This window comes from Papio anubis, chromosome 12, assembly GCF_008728515.1.
Source record: "Papio anubis isolate 15944 chromosome 12, Panubis1.0, whole genome shotgun sequence".
NCBI classification, from domain to species: Eukaryota; Metazoa; Chordata; class Mammalia; order Primates; family Cercopithecidae; genus Papio; species Papio anubis.
The window spans coordinates 122,089,828-122,108,878 of NC_044987.1; the positions used below are offsets into that span (position 1 = coordinate 122,089,828).

At 55.0% G+C, this 19,051-nt stretch overlaps 2 protein-coding genes across 2 annotated transcripts in view; one reads left to right on the forward strand and one right to left on the reverse strand.

The window, feature by feature from the left end:
- Positions 1-9,075: 9,075 nt before the first annotated feature.
- Positions 9,076-18,741, forward strand: LOC103877366. The gene is made up of 4 exons (XM_009185290.4): positions 9,076-9,130; positions 16,993-17,270; positions 17,531-17,790; positions 18,474-18,741. Exons 1-4 carry the CDS (start codon positions 9,076-9,078, stop codon positions 18,568-18,570), a joined length of 690 nt encoding a protein of 229 aa, XP_009183554.2. The 3' UTR covers positions 18,571-18,741.
- The window catches only part of LOC110741162, an 83,416-nt gene continuing 82,948 nt past the window's right edge, over positions 18,584-19,051 (reverse strand). Inside the window, exon 10 of the mRNA XM_031653977.1 lies at positions 18,584-18,700. Within this exon, the coding sequence (XP_031509837.1) occupies positions 18,584-18,700 (117 nt within the window). The remainder of the gene's footprint in view (positions 18,701-19,051) is intronic.

A 19,051-nucleotide genomic window follows, 5' to 3' on the forward strand; every position in this document is an offset into this window, starting at 1 on the left:
CTGTGGGGAGTGGGACAGGGCTGTGGGGAGTGGGACAGGGCTGTGGGGAGTGGGGCAGGGCTGTGGGGAGTGGGACAGGACTGAGGGGAGTGGGACAGGGCTGAGGGGAGTGGGACAGGGCTGTGGGGAGTGGAACAGGGCTGTGGGGAGTGGGACAGGACTGTGGGGAGTGTGACAGGGCTGTGGGGAGTGGGACAGGACTGAGGAGAGTGGACAGGGCTGTGGGGAGTGGGACAGGGCTGTGGGGAGTGGGACAGGACTGAGGGGAGTGGGACAGGGCTGTGGGGAGTGGGACAGGGCTGTGGGGAGTGGGTCAGGGCTGTGGGGAGTGGGACAGGACTGAGGGGAGTGGGACAGGACTATGGGGAGTGTGTTTATCGGTATCCATGAGACATTCACAGGCTGACATTCAGTTTCTAAGCCGGGTAGGGTCTCCTGCCTGACACATGTCTTGGTGGTCATCCAAGCCCCCGAAGGCACTGTTCTGTCCTCATCGTCCCTCTGCGCCCATGGCGACCCGCACCGCTCACCCCGTCCATCTTAACGCCCTCTCTCCTCTCAGCTGCTGCCCCTACCCTCCCAGTTGTCCCCTGTGCAGACTTTGAAGCCTCTCCTCATCCATCAGCTCTGAGGCTCGTAGAGGCCTTCTCTCTTCTCCTTCTCCCCCTCCTCCTCTTCCTCCCCTCTCCTCCTCCCCCTCCTCTCCCTTTTCCTCCTCTCCTTCCACTCTCTCCCGATCTCCCTCTCTCCCACTCTTTACACAACATCTGTGTACCAGAAATTTTAAATATGACCCTGCAGTCCCTAACTGTGCCTAAATGGCACAGTCTCATCATGGGCCGTGTCCTGCACACCTCCTGGCCGTGTCACGGGCATCTGATCTTGGCACACGTCTGATGCAACTTCTGCTTCGACCCATCGCCTTTGCCTTCTGATCGCTGCCCCATTGTGAGAAGCCACGAGTCACATCAGAGACTTGCTTTTCCTCAGCAGCATCTCCTGCCCGTGACGGGCCCTGTTCCTTTCCCCTCGGAGACGTACCTCGGATCCATCCCGGCCTCTCAGTCAGGGCTGACTTCCCCACCCCAGTGTTTGCTACCATGATTGTGACCTGTTCTAAGCTGTGTTTCTGCAGCTTGGCCGGTCGCCTGCGTTCTTTCCTCCCCAAGACAACCCCTCATCACACAGCAGAGACAGTGGTCACTGAGAACACGGTCCGCCTCCCATCTCTCCCTTTCATGGGCACCTCAGGGGCCTCCTGCTGCGCTCCAAACTAAAGCCAGAGACCCTGTCGAACCTGGGATCGGTTGGTAGAAGATGGGTTCCCTGTGGGACCCAGGAGGGGGACGGCCCCCTCGGCCTCACGGCTTCCCAGAGAGAGCGAAAGTGTCCTTCCAGTCTCTCCACATTTCATCATTAAACAAAGTTAGTTAATTCCTTGCTTGTGGATCTGAACCTACTTTGTCTAATTGCTTCTGGTTATTCCATCCTTCAGCCACCGTGCCACGAGAACGTTACATGGGACTGCCAGGTTTTGTGGGTGTTGTTTTGGTCCTGGCTGCCAGTCCACCCGTGAACAGTGTCTTCATCTGAAGGGAAGGGGCTGCTGCAGCCACACCACAGGCCCCCGCCCCGCAGACAACGCCGCTTCCTTTTCCTGACTACACTCGACTGGAACGCATCAAACACCAGACACCCGCTCTCCGTTTGTGAAGTGTTCAGCTCTTCTTTCTTTTCTATTTCTTTAACTTATGTTTTTGGTGTGTTGTTGGTGGTGGTGGTGGTGTTGTTTTGAGACGGAGTCTCGCTCTGTCACCCAGGCTGGAGTGCAGTGGCGCGATCTCGGCTCACTGCAACCTCTGCCTCCCGGGTTCACACCATCCTCCTGCCTCAGCCTCCCGAGTCGCTGGGATTATGGGTGCCCGCCACCACGCCCGGCTAATTTTTTGTATTTTTAGTAGAGACGGGGTTTCACTGTGTTAGCCAGGATGGTCTCAATCTCCTGACCTTGTGATCCGCCCACCTCGGCCTCCCAAAGTGCTGGGATTACAGGCGTGAGCCACCGCGCCCAGCCTAATTTATGTTTTTATCTTTACCAACTTCTTTCTTTAAAAAAAGTATGGTTAGAAATTTTGGTTTTCATTTTTCTAGACATGATTTTTACCTAAAAGAAAGGCCCACCATAGGCATGCATCCTTTTCAATGTTCTTTATTTTATCTTCTTCAATGGATTACTTCCTTTAATTATAAAAGGAATACCCGACCATTCTTACTGGGTAAACAATAGAGGGGTACAAAAATTAAAAGCGAAAAACTTCCCCCAACCCCTTCTCGTCCCCATCCTTCCACTGTCAGCGTGAACATATCTCAGTGTCTGTTTCACCCACTGTCTGTGCTTGGGCTCATAGATATGCAGATTTCTTTCTTATTTCTTTTTCTTTTTCTTTTTTTTTTTTTTGAAACGGAGTCCCGCTCTGTCACCCAGGCTGGAGTGCAGTGGCGCGATCTTGGCTCGGTGAAACCTCTGCCTCCTGGGTTCAAGCGATTCTCCTACCTCAGCCTCCCAAGTAGCTGGGAGTACAGGCGCCCGCCACAAACGCCTGGCTAATTTTTGTGTTTTTAATAGAGATGGGATTTCACCATGTTGGCCAGGCTGGTCTCAAACTCCTGACCCCGTGATCTGCCCACCTCGGCCTCCCAAAGTGCTGGGATTACAGGCGTGAGCCACCGTGCCTGGCCAATTTCTTTCTTATTTCTAACATGGGACGGTTGTAACATCAATATATATATGTACCTCATTTTTTCCATCAGCTTCCACAGTCATGTTGGATTGTCATGAACTGGGTGGTCACCTGTTGATGGAGATCTCAGCATTTCACGTCTTGGGTTTGACATCGTTCTGTTGCTTCCGTGACACTGAAGGCAGCACCAGCATCCTTGTTCATACACCTTGTGGTGACAGGACACAATTCAGAGTAAGGCCCAAAACGAGACGGAAGAGCCACAGGCGTTTACATTCTGAACTTAAAAGATGAAGACAAAATCCTTGTAGGACTATGGACTGGGTGCCATGACTCATGCCTGGAATCCCAGCACTTCAGGAGGCCGAGGCGGGTGGATCACGAGGTGAGGAGTTCGAGACCAGCCTGGCCAACATGATGAAATCTGGTCTCTACTAAAAATACAAAAATTTAGCCAGGCGTGGTGGCAGGCACCTATAATCCCAGCTACTTTGGAGGCTGAGACAGGAGAATTGTTTGAACCCAAGAGATGGAGGCTGCAGAGAGCCGAGATGGCACCACGGCACTCTAGCCTGGGCAACACAGTGAGACTCCGTCTCAAAAAAAGAAAAGAAATATGGGCAAATAATACACACAGGAGATTTATATCTTAAAGGAAATACTGATGACTGACGTGCATGCAACTTCCTTCCATCCATCCACTCATCAGGGGCAAGGGGAAGCTGAGGGAGCAGAAGAAGCGAGGGAGCAGGAAAAGGCAGGAACAGGGCTAGCGAGGGGAGCAGGGAAGGCGAGGAGGGCAGAGGGAAGAAGCGAGGGGGCAAGGGGAAGGTGAGGGGCAGGGAAGGGCGCCACCAGTCACAGCTGCTAGGGTGACCCACTCACTCCTGGAGACTGCTTTTTTAAAATGATGTTTAGCACTGAAAGCCCTGAACCCTGAAAATCTCTCATACCTGGGCAGACCAGACCACTCAAATGGCTGGGGAACATTCAAACCTTTCTGTTTATTTTGTTTTGTTTGAGATGGAGCCACATGGCATCTGTCCCGCAGGCTGGAGTGCAGTGGTGCAGTCTCTCGGCTCACTGCAACCTCGCAGGTGGGAACCCTCCTGCCTCAGCCTCCCAAAGCTGGGAGTACAGGCATGGCCACCATGCCAGCTAATTTTTTTTTTGTATCTTTAGTAGAAACGGGTGTTTCACCCTTCTCAGCCAGCCAGAGCTGGTCACTTGAACTCCCTGACCTCAGTGATTTGCCTGCCTCAGCCTCTCAAAGTGCTGGGATCCAGTGTGAGCCCCTATTGCCCAGCCCCTATTCAGAAACCTTTCTCAAGGCATTTGTCAGCCAGGAGGCCCAGACCCCCAGCAGCACACACCTCACCAGCAGGACACCCCACTCAGGCAGGCTGCAACTAACTTTCTTTCTTTCTCTCTTTCTCTCTTTCTTTCTTTCTTTCTTTCTTTCTTTCTTTCTTTCTTTCTTTCTTTCTTTCTCTTTCTTCCTTCCTTCTTTCCTTTTTCTTCTTTCTTTCTTTCTTTCCTGCTCTCTCTCTCTCTCTCTCTCCTTTCTTTTGGAGTCTCACTCTGTGGCCCAGGCTGGGCGCGGTGGTGCTATCTCATCTCACTGCACCCTCCCTCCTCCCAGATTCAAGTGATTCTCCTGCCTCAGCCTCCCAAGTAGCTGGGATTACAGGCACCCGCCACCACAGCCAGATAATTTTCTATTTTTGGTAGAGATAGTGTTTCACCATGTTGGCCAGGCAGGTCTTGAACTCTTGACCTCAGGTGATCCACCCACTTCGTCCTCTCAAAGTGCTGAGATTCCAGACATGAGCCACCACGCCCGGCCAGGCTGCAATGTCCCCACGTGGCTTGTGTTATTCTGTGGTCCTCCAGCCGTGGCTAGAACCAGAATGAATGATGGGGGTGACGCGGACCCCGTTAGTTCTCATTTGAGTGACGGTGGTTTGGACCCCGTATGTTAACGTCATGTTCACCACTGGCTCCTGAGAAACACGATTCCTCACGTTTGAGCAGTTTCCTCCCATCTCTGGCTTTGGGTTTTGCCATGAGTGGCTTTTGGGTTTTATCAAGGGCATCTTGGGCACCTGTAGAGAAGGTTTGCTATTTTATTTGGTCTTCTGGCAGCGGATCATCTTTCCTGCTAGCACCCTTGTTTCTTTGGGGGGAAAACACTTCATGTGTTTAGTTTTTGTAGCATATGTACTTTCCTTCCACCACTAACGGCGAAGAAGCATGGTCCCCCGGCCCCCAGCAGTGGAAGGCAGGTGAGCACAGCAGCCCCCGGCCCCCAGCAGCGGAAGGCAGGTGAGCACAGCAACCAGCCCCACTTAGCGGCCAGCCCTGCTTGGCGTCTCGGACGTGCAGGAGACCAGGACCCTGAACAAGACTGCTGCCAGGGCAGCATCTGAGTGGGCGTCACGCATGCTCCTGGCCTTCCCCAGACAGCAGTGGTCTTTTACTGGTATAACTGTGCCTGAATCATCCAGGGCCTGGGGACGCTGACCCATGGCAGGGAAGGACACCGCAGCCCCCTCCCAGTCAGAGTGGAAGTGTGTGGAGAGCAGATGACTGCCTGGATCTCAACGCAAACCGCTCAGGGCAGACCTTGCATGGATTCTACAGCTGGCCTGCAGCTGTCCCCTTGGGCACTGGACAAAGTGTCTGCACAAATGTCCTCGGTGACCGCAAACCTCTGTGTTGGCTGCATGGACCCACAGCGAGAAGCAGCGAGGGGTCTGTCCTGACAGGCACGTGAAAAGTGGCACCTCTCCCTGACTCCCAGAAACCACCCTATGCCAAGGACTGGGGGTCCAGAGGCTTCCGTCCCACCCACTGCAGCCCCCCTGGTCTAACAGCACAGATCGCCCACGCCTGGGTGTAGGAATGACAATAGTGTAGTTGGATCGGGACTCCAGCAGCCACCGCTCTGAGGCAGTCAGCTTATTGGAGCAAATCACTGCGGTGTCTGGCATCTGCCAGGAGGCTGAGATCTGGACCGTGTTCATCTCTATCCAAACAGACAGAAGGTTAGAATGAGGTTGTCTTTACTGCACATCCCTGATGTTCGGGAGCCTGCGTGGGGGAGCCGTCACCTCCTGGCGCTGCCTCTAGGCTGCACCATCTTTCAGGGCGCCCTGCTGGTCCAGCATGCAGGAGCCCTCACACCCATCAACCCTGGAAAGAGATACAGCAGGCAGCTGGGAATAGAGCCGGTGGCATCCCAAAGGGTACTGCCCAGGCATGTCCTGGCACTCCTCTACCCAGATGCTCACGCCACTCAGAGAGGGCACCATGACTGGCTGTCCTGCTCAAGGAAGGATGTGCCCCAGCGGCACCTCATTCTGTGGTTGGAACGCATTTCCTTGGGGACCCAAGGGGCTGTCAGCCCTCGGGGAGGCCCAGGTGAAGAAAGCTCTCTCGTGGGCCCGGCCCGAAGTGCCCGCGCTGCCCCCGGAGGCTCCCTGTGCTCCAGGTGGCCCAGCAGGCTCATGGTCCACAGGGAGCTTCAGGAAGTCCCAGGAGACGAGCTTGCAGGGTCCAGGGCCTTGGAGCACAGCCAGGCCTTCTCCATCCACGAGGAACGCTTCTTCCATTGACTATAAACAATCTCTGCTTTCTCCTAAATTTCTGTGGGAAAATAAATGCTTGAGTACGTGACACCAAGTGGCATGAGGCTCGGCCCCACAGGGCGCACCAGACCCGAAGGGCCGCAGGTTCCAGGGGGCTCCTGACGCAGGAGGAACGTGACCATGGAGCAGGCGTGCGCTCCTCAAGGCAGAAGGGGACAGGAACAGGAACAGAGGCGCATGCAGACCACATCCCCCGACCCCCTGCCCAGCCTCAGGCCTGTCTGTGGACAGCTGCGTCCGCCCGTCCGGATAACCCAGGCCCTGCTGCGGTCACAGGGAGCCCTGGAATCTCGGGGCTGTTATCTCAGTTTGTGTTTCCTCAAAAACAGATCCCGAGCCAAAGTCTGGAGGGCAAAGCTCACGGGGAGGGTGCGATTCGGGGAAGTGCAGGGAAGAGGGAGGAGGAGGCCAAGGAGGCCTCAGTGCAGAAACGGCTGCTGGGGACCCTCCGCAAGACTGCAGGGGACACCATGGTGTCATCTGAGTTATTTCTCTTTCATTTGTACAGATTGCCTTCCCTGACTCCAGCCTTCCCCGTGGGCTGGACTCCATGCTGGTGTGCACAGGTGACCTCTGGGTGGGCGAAGATGTGCACGCAGGGCCCAGCTGTGTCTGCTGCAGTCGGTTTGTGCATATCACAAGCTGACGTGACATGAAACCCTTCAGAGTCCCCTCGAGTAGAGGCTCAGGGAACTGAGCTCCCACCGCCACATGGGTGGCCATGGCTGAGTCCTTCATTCCCCATCATACAGATGAGAGAGACAGGGTGGTAGGGGTGGGGGGAGAGAAAGAGAGAGAGAGGGGGAACGAAGGAAGAGAGAGAGAGCAAGAGACAGAGAAAGAAGGGAGAGAGAGCAAGAGAGAGGGGAAAGAGAAGTGGAGACAGACGGAGACAGAGACAGAAACAGAGGCAGAGATGGAGACACAGACAGACAGACCGCGGGGATGATGCATAGCAAACAGCTTCCAGGCGAGGTTTTGCTGAATCCGTGCAGCAGACAGACTCTAAATGGCTGAAAGTCTGCTCGTTTGGGGCTATTTTTAAAAACAATTGAACGTATAAAAATCTGAGTTTGGTGCCAGTGGGTTCTTGAACTAATGAGCTCAGCCTGCAGGGAAGAAATGAGTGACCCAGGGGCCAGTGCGCAGAGGCCGTCTCTGGCTCATTTAGGTAACGACCACTCGCCCGTGCCCTCAGCATTCAGGTGAGCCTGGCCCACACTGGGAGAGAAGCAGGGGCTTCCGGAAGCAATGGGCAGCCTCCATGATGGCTAAAATCATCCCCAGGCCCATCTAGGCTCCGTGGGCCTCTGGACACACGGGAACACATGGGCCCTACGGTGCCAGCCAGGGACGGGGGTATGGACAGGAAGTCTGCTCCCTGGTGGTGGCAAAAAATCATTTCCTTTATTTGATTTTCATTCACTGACTTCTTTTCTTTGGTCATGGGAAAGCACAAAGCCTTGAGCTGACTGGATTCTCTGAGCAGAAGAGGATTCGGCATCCGAGCTGGATGTTGTCTGGAGTCCCTCGTTTCCCCGGCTCAGGCTCCCGGGTTTCAGGGTTAACACAAAGCAAGGAGCCCGGCAGGGAAAGGCTGTCCCAGGCCACGAGAGCACCCAGTGCGTGTCCAGATGCTTCCACTGTGCCCTTCAGGGGCAGGTGGGAGCACACGGGCCCAGAGAATCCTCCTAAGACTGTTCAGACCAGGTCAGGCTCGCCTGCCTCTGCACCCAGGGCGTGCAGGCTGGCGGCCAGGGGTCCAGGTCAGGCAGTGGCCACCCACGTGGGTCGCCCAGCATTGGAGGGAAGGGACAGCCACGGTGTACCCAGACCCCCACGGTCTGCCCGTGTGCTTCAGGGGACAAGGAGGCCTTGGAGGGCCATTTCAGAGACCAGGCTGCCGGCCCTTCACACTGAATACCAGGGATGAGCTCACGGGAAGAGAGCTGGGTCTTTCCCAGGCTCCCTGGTTTAAAGGGCACCCCCAGGCACCTGCCAAAGAAGAGCTTTATCCCTCCAGAAAAAACCAAGTTGCACCCCCAGAAAGCACGGCGCCCCTCCTGCAGCTCCCTCCATCCGGCTGACCCTCCAGGGTTTCCACGCAGCCCGGCCTGGGTCTCTGGCGCGGGGCCGCTTTCCTTTCGCTATGCAACAGTGTCACCTGGTGGCCAGCGCCGCACAACTGCAGCCTGGAAAGGGAGCTCTGGAACCAAGGCGCCTGAGTGGAATTTTGACTTTTTTAAAAGAAATCACTGAGCCATTAAAGATGCCCACGTTGAATTCAACAGTGAAGAGTGACGTTCCTGACGCCGCGCTATGGAAAGCAGCTCCGGGGCGCCGACGCTGGCAGAAAAGTGGCCAGCGCGGTTCCTGAGTGGGAAAGGCTAACCCCACTGCCAGGCCCAGGGCTTTGCCAAGCGACACGTGGCGGCTTATGCGGAAGGTTGGTTCATGGAATATGAGCGGTTTGTCCCTGGTTTTTCCTTCAGAGTCTGTGTGCATATAATTTTTTAAACGGCTCACAGAATGCACGCTTTGGGCGGTGATTCTCCAAGGTTCGGTTACAGTAACAAAAACGACAAAGCCATTCCTCATCTCACGGTCCAGATGGGGGCAGACGGGAGATTCTGAATGTTCCCTGTCACTTCTCGCTGGGGGTCAGTTCTTTCTCAATGGCCAACATGGGTCTCTGCTGCCAGGGTGAGGAGGAGGAGGGTCACGCCGGCCTGGGCATCCGTTAGTTCGTGCCTGGCTGGGTTTCCGTCTCGATCTCATGCAGTTCAGGCCTGCGACTCCACGCGCACCTTTCAAAGACAGCAGAGACAAGACAAGCAGCGTCTGATGCCTCCGGGGGTAGGCAGTGGCAACGCCTGTGAGCCCACATTCATCGGGGTCAGCTCCAGGGAACACGGTGTGATATCCCACGCCCGGGGGAGTGTAGGCCCTAAGGTGGCTTCAGAGAGGTGCTCAGGAGGATGACGCTTTGGTGTGAATGCATCCCATCCAAAATTCATGCAATGAAATGTAACAGGCCAGGCCTTTGGGAGGGGAGTAGGCGGTGAGGAAGGCCTCCTCTCGCGCGAATGGGATCAAGGCCCCTCTGAAAGAGGCTCCATGCACATTCAGCATCGTCCCAGCTTCTGGCTCCTAAACTCCTTCCACAGGGCGCTTGAACATGGACATAATTCAGCCAAGATCTTTGCCATTTTGCGACAAGGTCGGTCTTTTCTCTAGTGTCCAGTAAGATATTCCTTGCTTCTGGCTGGGTGCAATGGCTCACGCCTGTAATCCCAGGACTTTGGGAGGCCTAGGTGGGAGGATCGCTTGAGCCCAGGATTTGAGACCAGCGTGGGAAACATGATGAAACCGTAAAAGAAAGAGAGAGAAGAGGGCCCCGAGCACCCGGGGGTGAGCTTGAGTGTGGTGCTCCTCTCAGGAAGCACCAGGGACACCGCAGACATCTGCTCTTTACACTCCAACCTCTCACGCTCGAGACAGCAGGACCGTTCATGGAGAGATTGCCAAACCAGTCCTAGCAAGCCCGTACCCCTTCAGGACAGGACGTCCCCATGTGTCAGAGTTGCTGGAGCAGTTCAGACAGCTCTCTGACACAGAAGTGGGATGGAGCGCAACAGCGCCCCGCAGGCACAGGGAGGTCATTAGCTTCATGTCACCTAGGTTGGGCCACAGTGCCAGGTTGTTTGGGCAAACACCAGTCTGAATGTTGCTGTGAAGGCCATTTAATCAAAGTCATTTTAGATTAGTAGGCTTTGAGTGAAACAGATGTCCCTCCGACAATGTGGCTGGCCCTCGTCCAGTCAGATGAAGGCAGGTGGGCCTCATCCAATCAGATGAGGGCAGGTGGGCTTCATCCAATCAGATGAAAGCAGGTGGGCCTCATCCAATCAGGTGAAGGTCTTAAAAGAAAAAACTGAGTTCCCACAAGAAGGAAGGAATTCTCCCTTCAGGCTCAAGACTGCAACAGCAGTTCCTGTGGGAATGACCTGCCTGCCCTGTGAATTTTGGAGTTGCCAGCCTCTACAACAGCACAGGATAATCCTTTGAAATAAACCTCTCTCTGTCTCTGTCTCTCTCTCTCTCTTTTTACATATACATGCATGTGGATATAGATGAGTGTGTATAGAGATAGAAATATCTAGCTATAGAGATAGATATCTATCTGTATCTATATAGGTACATACAGATATATATAATAAATATTAAGTATATTTATATGAATACTATTTAATATTTAATGCATATTCATAATCTTTTCATTTATATTATTTGTATGTCCTATATTTTGCATATATTGTTATATACTATATGTATTATTTTGTATATTTGTATTAATGTATTTTTATATGTTACTCATATTAATTTATATATTAATTTTTTTTTGAGATGAAGTCTTGCTCTGTCACCCAGGCTGGAGTGCAGTGGTGCATTCTTGGCTCACTGCAACCTCCACCTCCCGGGTTCAAATGATTCTCCTGCCTCAGCCTCCCAAGAAGCTGGAATTACAGGCATGTGCCACTGCACCTGACTAATTTTTGTGTTTTTAGTAGAGACAGGGTTTCACCATGTTGGCCAGGCTGGTCTTGAACTCTTGACCTCAAGTGATCCTCCGGCCTCGGCCTCCCAAACTGCTGGGATTATAGACATGAGCCACTGCCCCCGACCCTCAATTTGTATATTAATTTTAACAAGATCGTAAAGATGATTATATGGGTGTATATAACATGGCAAATACAGGTGTGTGCCTGTGAGTGAGAGCACACAAGACGTGCCCTCGGCCTGGGCTTCCCTCCAGCAGCCTTGGCCGTGGCTGGAAGGAGCCACTCCAGGATCCAGGGAAGCCCTTGTTTGGCCAGTGCCTGCACGCCTCGCCATCCACACCCTTTACGAGTGCTGCGGAGCACCTGCCACCTGGAGCCACGCAGACAAATCGGGAGCCGGCGCTGGCTTGGTGATCTGTGATTAGCTTTGTGGCTCAGATGCGCTTTCTGGACAGTGGGCTCCCTGCTCACAAAATGAGAAACGTCTTTCTCACGGCGCCATTCCTCCTGATTCCGGGTCACCTCGGAGGCCCTAAACCATCCCTGCTTCCTTTGCTCTTCGAATGAGCAGACAGCAGGACGCACATGCATCCCTGAACCCGGGTGCTTTGTGCCGAGAGCGCCACGCGGGTTATTCTTCCTCTTTATGTCATCTCCTAGGGCCCTGCTGATAGTTTAACATGTAAAATGGCAGTTATCAATAATAAAATGCATCCCTGCCCCGTGCCCTCCTCTGCCTCTCTGGATGGATAATTCTTCAGTTACCACGGGGACCCCGAACGTGGAAGGAGTCCTCAGACCCGGATCCTGCTCCATGTCATCACTCGCCCCACGGTGAGCAGCAGAAGGGCCTTTGAGAGGGTGGCCTCTTCCTTCACTGTTCCGGCTGGAGAGGGGTGCAGACCCCTTTCCTGGGGACAGGAGGCCATGGGCATCAGCAGCAGGCAGGAGGGACCACCTCTTTCTCCCCGCCATGCAAACAGCCACACTCGCCACTGCCCAGGTCCTCCTCCGGCTGCCGCGGTAAACTGAGGCAGCTGCTGCTTCCCCCAAAAAAACTGTCCCCCAGCCAGGGCTTGGCCCGCCGTGGGATCCTGCAGGCCATCTGACCACGCTCAGCTTCTCATCCGCCCGAGATGCCAGGCTCCGGAGGCTCCCTGGGGCGGCTGGAAATGCAGAAGCAGCTCAGTCCCCACCCAGCGAGGTCACCGTCCCTCACGGGGACTCCGCAGGTCTTGGAAAGGCCACTGTCCTGCCTCGGGAAGGCCGGGTGGCTGCGCCCTCTGGCGGGTGAGAAGCTCAGTGCGGGCCGGGCCGCCTCCCCGCCTTCAGGAGCGTTTGCCATTCCTGCATTACTTAGGACTGGAAAGGTCAAACTATGTCTTTTTGAAAGGTAGCCAAAATCTCAAGCTAAAAGGTAATCATTCGGGATGCTTTTACATTCAAATATCTGAAGTGATGCTCTAGTCTCCCACTGAAATCCATCCAGGTCTGCGGAGAGGCCCTGCAGACAGCCAAGGTCAGTGGCACCCTCCAGGCGGCATCTCCATGCAAGGGTCGGTAGCCACCTTTGTGAAACATAGAAGATCTTGGGCGGATGCCGCTGCTTTGTGTGTGTGCAACACCGGGATCCTTTGCTATTTTCCTTCGTGCTTTCCTTTCTTGTTTAGCTACTAACATGTATTAGCTTCATAATTCAGAAAATTGTAAGTGCAAGAATTCAAAGTTACTGTGTGTCAAAGGCATGAAGCAAAGCCAGAAGCTGCAACCTCTTTCCCCTGCTGCAAAACCTCATTGCTGTCGTTCCCATGAATAAAGTCTGCCTCACTGCCTCGAAAACAAAAAAAGAAAGAAAAAGGAAAAGAAAGAAAAACAAGATGGGGAAAAGTACAGAATCTGTGTTATTTCCATTTACAAAGCATCATTGTCCCAAGAGAAAACATTATTAAAATAGCCTATTTTCACCATAGAAGCAGTAAAACTTGCTTTTAGGCATGAGAAATGGTTCTCATTAGGAGTGAGACTTGGTAGAAGATCATCAGAAAGACTGTTATAATCCTATGACTCCATGTTACTCCCTCCTGGCAAGAAACAGCACCTTCTACCACGGCCGTCAATTTTCTTCGTACACCAAGAGGGCTTCCATCCGTGGCAGGTCTCAGCACAAGTCCACTCCGCGTCTTAGAAATTGCAAAGAACTGGCCAGGTGCAGTGGCTCATGTCTGTAATCCCAGCACTTTGGGAAGCCAAGGTGGGAGGATCATGAGGTCAGGAGATTGAGACCATCCTGACCAACATGGTGAAACCCCGTCTCTACTGAAAATACAAAAATTAGCCAGGCGTGGTGGTGGGCGCCTGTAGTCCCACCTACTCGGGTGGCTGAGGCAGGAGAATCACTTGAACCCGGGAGGCGGAGCTTGCAGTGAGCTGAGATTGCGCCACCGCACTCCAGCCTGGGTGACAGAGCGAGACTCTGTCTCGAAAAAAAAAAAAAAAAATACAAAGAACTTTCCACAACTTGCAGGTGAGCCCCTCTCTGGAAAGGTGGTCAAATCTAAAAAGAGTTGCTATGGAAAGGCTGGTTCTCAGGATGAGCCAGATTGTAAATATTTCTACTTAAGACCAATACCTCTAAGATGTAAAGTTTAAATATAATGTCATATAAATTTCCAAAAGTCACTTTAGTGAAAAGTGTTTTAGCCTTTACAACTCAGTGCAAATGGTGTGAAATGCATCCGCTGGGGACGTGTCTCAGCCTCCTTCCGCAGCTCAGAGGCCAAGGTGGGCCGACCGCAGGGTTTCCGGAAGGAGAAGGAGTGCTGAGAACAGCTCATCTTGAAATCCATCACCCACATTTTAGAAAGTGGTATGAAATTAAGATCTTTCTTTTTATTTTCTTTTTTTTTTTTTAGACCTAGTCTTGCTCTTGTCTCCTAGCCTGGAGGTACAATGGCATGATCTTGGCTCACTGCAACCTCCACCTTCCAGGTTCAAGGGATTATCCGGCCTCAGCCTCCCGAGTAGCTGGGACTACAGACGCCTGCCACCGTGCCCAGCTAATTGTTGTATTTTTGGTAGGGATGGGGTTTCACCATGTTGGTCAGGCTGGTCTCGAACTCCTGACCTCAGGTGATCTGCCTGCCTCGGCCTCCCAAAGTGCTGGGAATACAGGCGTGAGCATAGAAACTATGCTCTTTTGTAGCGAGGAGATGTTACCATTGACACGCTCGCCGAATGTTCATCACACACACACACACACACACAGAGTATTTCAGGCTGCTATCATTTGTCAGTCCTGAAGTATTGCCTCAAAATCAATGAACAATCTTGGTGATGACGGTCCAGCATCTACTGTCCAACCCTATGGCTTGACTAACTGACCACTTTCCTCAATGTCAAAGGACTCAGGTTTCGATATTTTAATATAAGCTGTAAGAGTTTAGAAAATGTCGTTAGACCCCAGCATCAATAATGGGTCCAGGAAACACACCTCACCACTGAAAAGCAGGCTAGCGGCCTTGTTCTTTTGTCAGATTTAGAATAACGGGTTTGGACCAGGTCCCCGCACTGACTTTGCAGACCTCGGCTGGTTATGGAAGCCCACGGTCAGGGGAGCTCTTTCCGGAGGAGTCAGCGGAGCTGAACTGCCTGAGACAGGAACCACAGGCCTGGGGACTGAGAGGGGCTCAGAGGGTGATGCCCCTGGGCGACTGGTGGGTGGGGACTGCCCCTCCTGAAGGGACCAAGGTTCCACGTGTTCCTCTTAAAAGCGGAAGTCCCAGGAGCACAGGTGTTGAGGCTTCTGCGGATTAAAAGCCCCACCGTGTTCCACGGGCAGGTGGCTCCTGTTTTCTGGACGGCTGGGGACAGTGGACTTGACCACCAGAAACCCCCAGGCAGGAGGAAGCCCAGCAGTCCTCAGGCCCCAGGCCAGGGTGGGTGGTGGAGGTAACTCAGAGCCCGGGGACTGCTCCGCAGAGGGTCCTGCCTGCAGCCTTCCCTACTGGCCCACCACCCCCTGTCCTGCTGTGTCACTCGGGAAGGGGGTGAGTGGCGGGCCAAGGGGAGGGAGCCTCCAGCAGAAGCCGGAGATGTTGGTGGAGCCCACTCTGCGAGGCCGTGCCCAGAGACTCCAGCCCCTCTGCTGCTCTGCAGAAGCGCTGGCCAGAACGGTGGAGCGGGGAGGAGCCTCATGTTCTCTGCACCACAGCCTCCCAGTGGATTCCCTGTGGCAGCCAGGGTTGTCGCCTTCCAGGCACTGAAGCTGACACATGTGGGGAGACACAGGTGGCCAGGTGTCCTGTGGGGGTCCCTGGAGCAGCCACCTCACTCCACCCGGGTCCACCCCACACACTGCTACCCCTGAGGGCCACTCACATCATGGGGAGCAGGTCCCGGAGCCTCGACTTCAGGGTGGGTGCCCTAGAACCTTGGCACCCTGGACCTCACCACCCTGTCCCCGAGCTGGGTCCGGCTCCGTCACGTCTCACCCCTTCCCTCCCCCCCATCCCTCTGGATAAGGCTCGTGCGGCGAAGCAGTACCCTGGGGTTCCCTGTGACCCTGGGGAAGGGGATCAGCCCTACAGGGTCTGTGGGTTTTTCTCCCCATGCCCGGAGATGAGAGATCATAAAAATAAGACAAAGAGATAGAAAAAAAGACAGCTGGACCCGGGGGACCACTACCACCAAGAGGCGGAGACCGGTAGTGGCCCCGAATGCCAGGCTGCGCTAATATTTATTGGATACAAGACAAAGGGGCAGGGTAAGGAGTGTGAGCCATCTCCAATGATAGGTAACGTCATGTGGGTCAGGTGTCCACTGGGCAGGGGGCCTTTCCCTGTTTGGCAGCCGAGGCGGGGAGAGAGAGAGAGAGGAGACAGCTTACGCCGTTACTTCTGCATATCAGAAACTTTTAGTACTTTCACTAAGTTTGCTACTGTTATCTAAAAGGTGGAGCCAGGTGTACAGGATGGAACATGAAATCAGACCAGGAGCGTGACCGCGGAAGCACAGCATCGCAGGGAGACAGTCAGGCCTCCGGATAACTGCGGGTGCACCTGACTGATGTCAGGCCCTCCACAAGAGGTGGTGGAGCAGGGTCTTCTCTAAACTCCCCTGGGGCCCCCCCCCCCTTCCCAGTCTGCTGAGTAATGGGCGCCTTTTCTAGGCACTGAGGCTACCGCTAGACCAAGGTCCGCTAGGCAACGGGCGTCTTCCCAGGCGCTGGCATTACTGCTAGACCAAGGAGCCCTCTAGTGGCCCTGCCCGGGCGTGACGGGGGCTCACAGTCTTGTCTTCCGGTCACTTCTCACCGTGTCCCTTCAGCTCCTCTCTCTGTACGGCCTGGTTTTTCCTACGTTATGATTATAGAGCGAGGATTATTATAATATTGGAATAAAGAGTAACTGCTACAAACTAATGATTAATAATGTTCATATATAATCATATCTATGATCTATATCTAGTATATTTTTATTTTATATATTTTCTTTATTATACGGGAACAGCTCGTGCCCTCGGTCTCTTGCGTCGGCACCCAGGTGGCTTGCCGCCCACATGCACCCCACCCCGTCTTGACAGAGACTGCAGCCTCTGCAGTGAACCTCCCACCTGGGCATCAGGCCCCTGCCAGTGACAACGTGGAGGTGGTTGGGGGTGCTGAGAGACAGGAGCTGAACGGTGGGCTAGGGTACCCCCCAACTGGGAGAGCCCGCAGCCCTGGCAGTTCTCTGACCCTAAGGAGCCTCCTCTGCTGGTCAGGAGTCCAGGGGGTTCTTCCTGCTGCTGTTTCCCTAACCTGGTGGTGGGAGGCCTGGCACAGCGGCTCCAGGTCACATGGGCAGGAAAACAGGATAGAGGAGCAGCCACCAGTGCGGTGCGCTGGGCCTGTGGCCAGACACACTGACCACCCCCATGTCCAGCGCTGGGGCAGGTCTCTCTCTGTGCTGTGGATGGGAGGGTCGCAATGCAGAAGGGGCTCCTCTCCCGGGTGCCAGTTTGGGGCTACCCCGCAGCACCCACCAGACCTCCCTCTCTGAGCCTGTGGGCACTGGGGGTCCTCAGCCACTGAAGGGAGAGCCAGAGGTCGTGTCAGTTCCCCCTTGCCCATCCCCAGCACTTTTGGAGGGACCTGGAGAAAGAGAGGAGGGGCCCGGCCACAGGGAGGTGGTGCAGCCCCTGGAGTCTCAGCGCTTGCCCTGCCTGGAGCAAGGGTGCTGGGGCTACTGGTGCCTCCCCAGCCCGTCCTGGCCTCCAGTGATGTGGTGCCCCCAGAAACACACGCAGAGGACCCCAGGAGGGGCCTGGGGCAGCCAGTGGTAAGTGGGGCAGATGGGGTCACGGCGCTGCGGACTCCCAGCTCAGGGGTCCAGGGTGCTCCCTTGGCTCCCCTGGGAGGGAGGGAGGGAAGGAGGGAGCAGGACCCACTGCGGTCCCCACCCTCCCGAGAGCGAGTTGCTGCCAGTTCACGCCCAGGGTCAGGGTGGACGTGGGCACAGCCGCAGTGACAGATTCTGCCTCTGCCTCTGAGGCCTGGGTCCAGGGTCGCGGTCCACCCCCCACCCCCCATGCCTCTCAGCTGCTGGATGTGAGCCTGTTGCTTCATGTCGGGGAAGAAGCAGGAGAGAATTCTCTGATCCATCAGGAACAACCAGGGAAGAGCCAGGACAGCCCCCGGGCCTCCTGCCATCGCCCTAAGGAAGACCCCTCCCCAGCTGTGGAGGGGAGGCCAGGTCCTCGGTCTTGGTGGGTAAACACCAGGGGACAGGGGCAGGCCAGGGAGCCCACACTGGAGAGAACTTTGAAGGGAGCTTTCCAGAGCCCCAAAACCTCTGTCAGGTAAGGGTGGTCTGGGGTGGAGGTGGTCTGGGGGTGGAGGTGGTCTGGGGTGGAGGTGGTCTGGGGGTGGAGGTGGTCTGGGGGGGAGGTGGTCTGGGGGTGGGGTGGTCTAGGGGTAGATGGTCTAGGGGTGAAGGAGGTCTGGGGTGGAGGTGAGCTGAGGTGGAGGAGGTCTGGGGTGGAAGTGGTCTGGGAGTGGGATGGTCTGAGGGTGGAGGTGGTCTAGGGTGGGGTGGTCTCAGGTGGAGGTGGTCTGGGGTGGAGGTGGTCTCAGGTGGAGGTGGTGGGGTGGGGGAGGTGGTCTGAGGGTGGAGGTGGTCTCAGGTGGAGGTGGTCTGGAGTTGGAGGTGGTATGGGGTGGGGTGGTCTCGAGTGGAGAGGTCTGTGGGTGGAAGAGGTCTGTGGGTGGCCGAGGTCTGTGGGTGGACATGAGCCAAGGTGGAGGTGGTTTGGGGTGTGATGGTCTGGGGTTGGAGGTGGGTTGGAGGTGGTGGTGTCGGGTGGAGGTGGTCTGAGGGTGGTCTGTTTGCCTGCATTCCAGCTGAAAACAGCTTCAGACAAGTCACTGTAAGGCCGGGATGAGATGAGACAGAATGGCCCTTTCATAATTTTGTCTAAACACCGACAAATCAGGATCCCAGTGCCCGCCATGAAATGCCAAACCTCCTTTTCTCTGCTAACAGGAGCTGGGCCTTGCCTGGGGTCAGACTTTCGCCAGCTGGTCATGGGGGCTCCAGCTTACCAGCAGCCTCCAACCTGGGGAGACCCCCAACCACCTAGCCACAGCCCAGTCCTACAGAGGGTCTTCCTGATGCTCCTCCTGTGACCCCAGGGTGCCCATGGTGTGTGTGGCCGCATGCCCTGAGTTGTAGCCCAACCTTTCAACCACAGGCAGCTCTTGGGGCTCTGGCTGGACAGAGAGGCCAGGGTCAAGGGGCAGGTGAAGCCTGAGGTGCTTTCAGGGAAAGGCTGACCAGGGATGGCCCTGAGCATGGAGGGGTCTTCTGCAGGTACCACAGGGAGTTACAGCCACTTTCCACGTGTCTGGGGCTCTGCCACGTGTGACCAACTCCCCGGGAAAATGAAGTGGCTTCAGGTCTCAATCAAATCCTTTAAAGAAAAGTTCAGGAAAGAGACACAAGCAGAGGGCTGAGGAACTAAGAAATAGCTCCGGCTGAGAAGACACGTGGGAGGCAAGCTGCCGGTCCAGCGAAAGGGACAACAGTGGGCGAAGATCCGAGAAACCCCTTCCACGAGACTC

Bases quoted from the DNA above. Each gene is read 5' to 3' on its own strand.
- LOC103877366 (XM_009185290.4), top strand. From the start codon at position 9,076: ATGGGTCTCTGCTGCCAGGGTGAGGAGGAGGAGGGTCACGCCGGCCTG. The intron at 17,271-17,530 runs GTAAGTGGGGCA...CATGCCTCTCAG, and splicing joins GGGGCCTGGGGCAGCCAGTG to CTGCTGGATGTGAGCCTGTT. The intron at 17,791-18,473 runs GTAAGGGTGGTC...CTCTGCTAACAG, and splicing joins AGCCCCAAAACCTCTGTCAG to GAGCTGGGCCTTGCCTGGGG.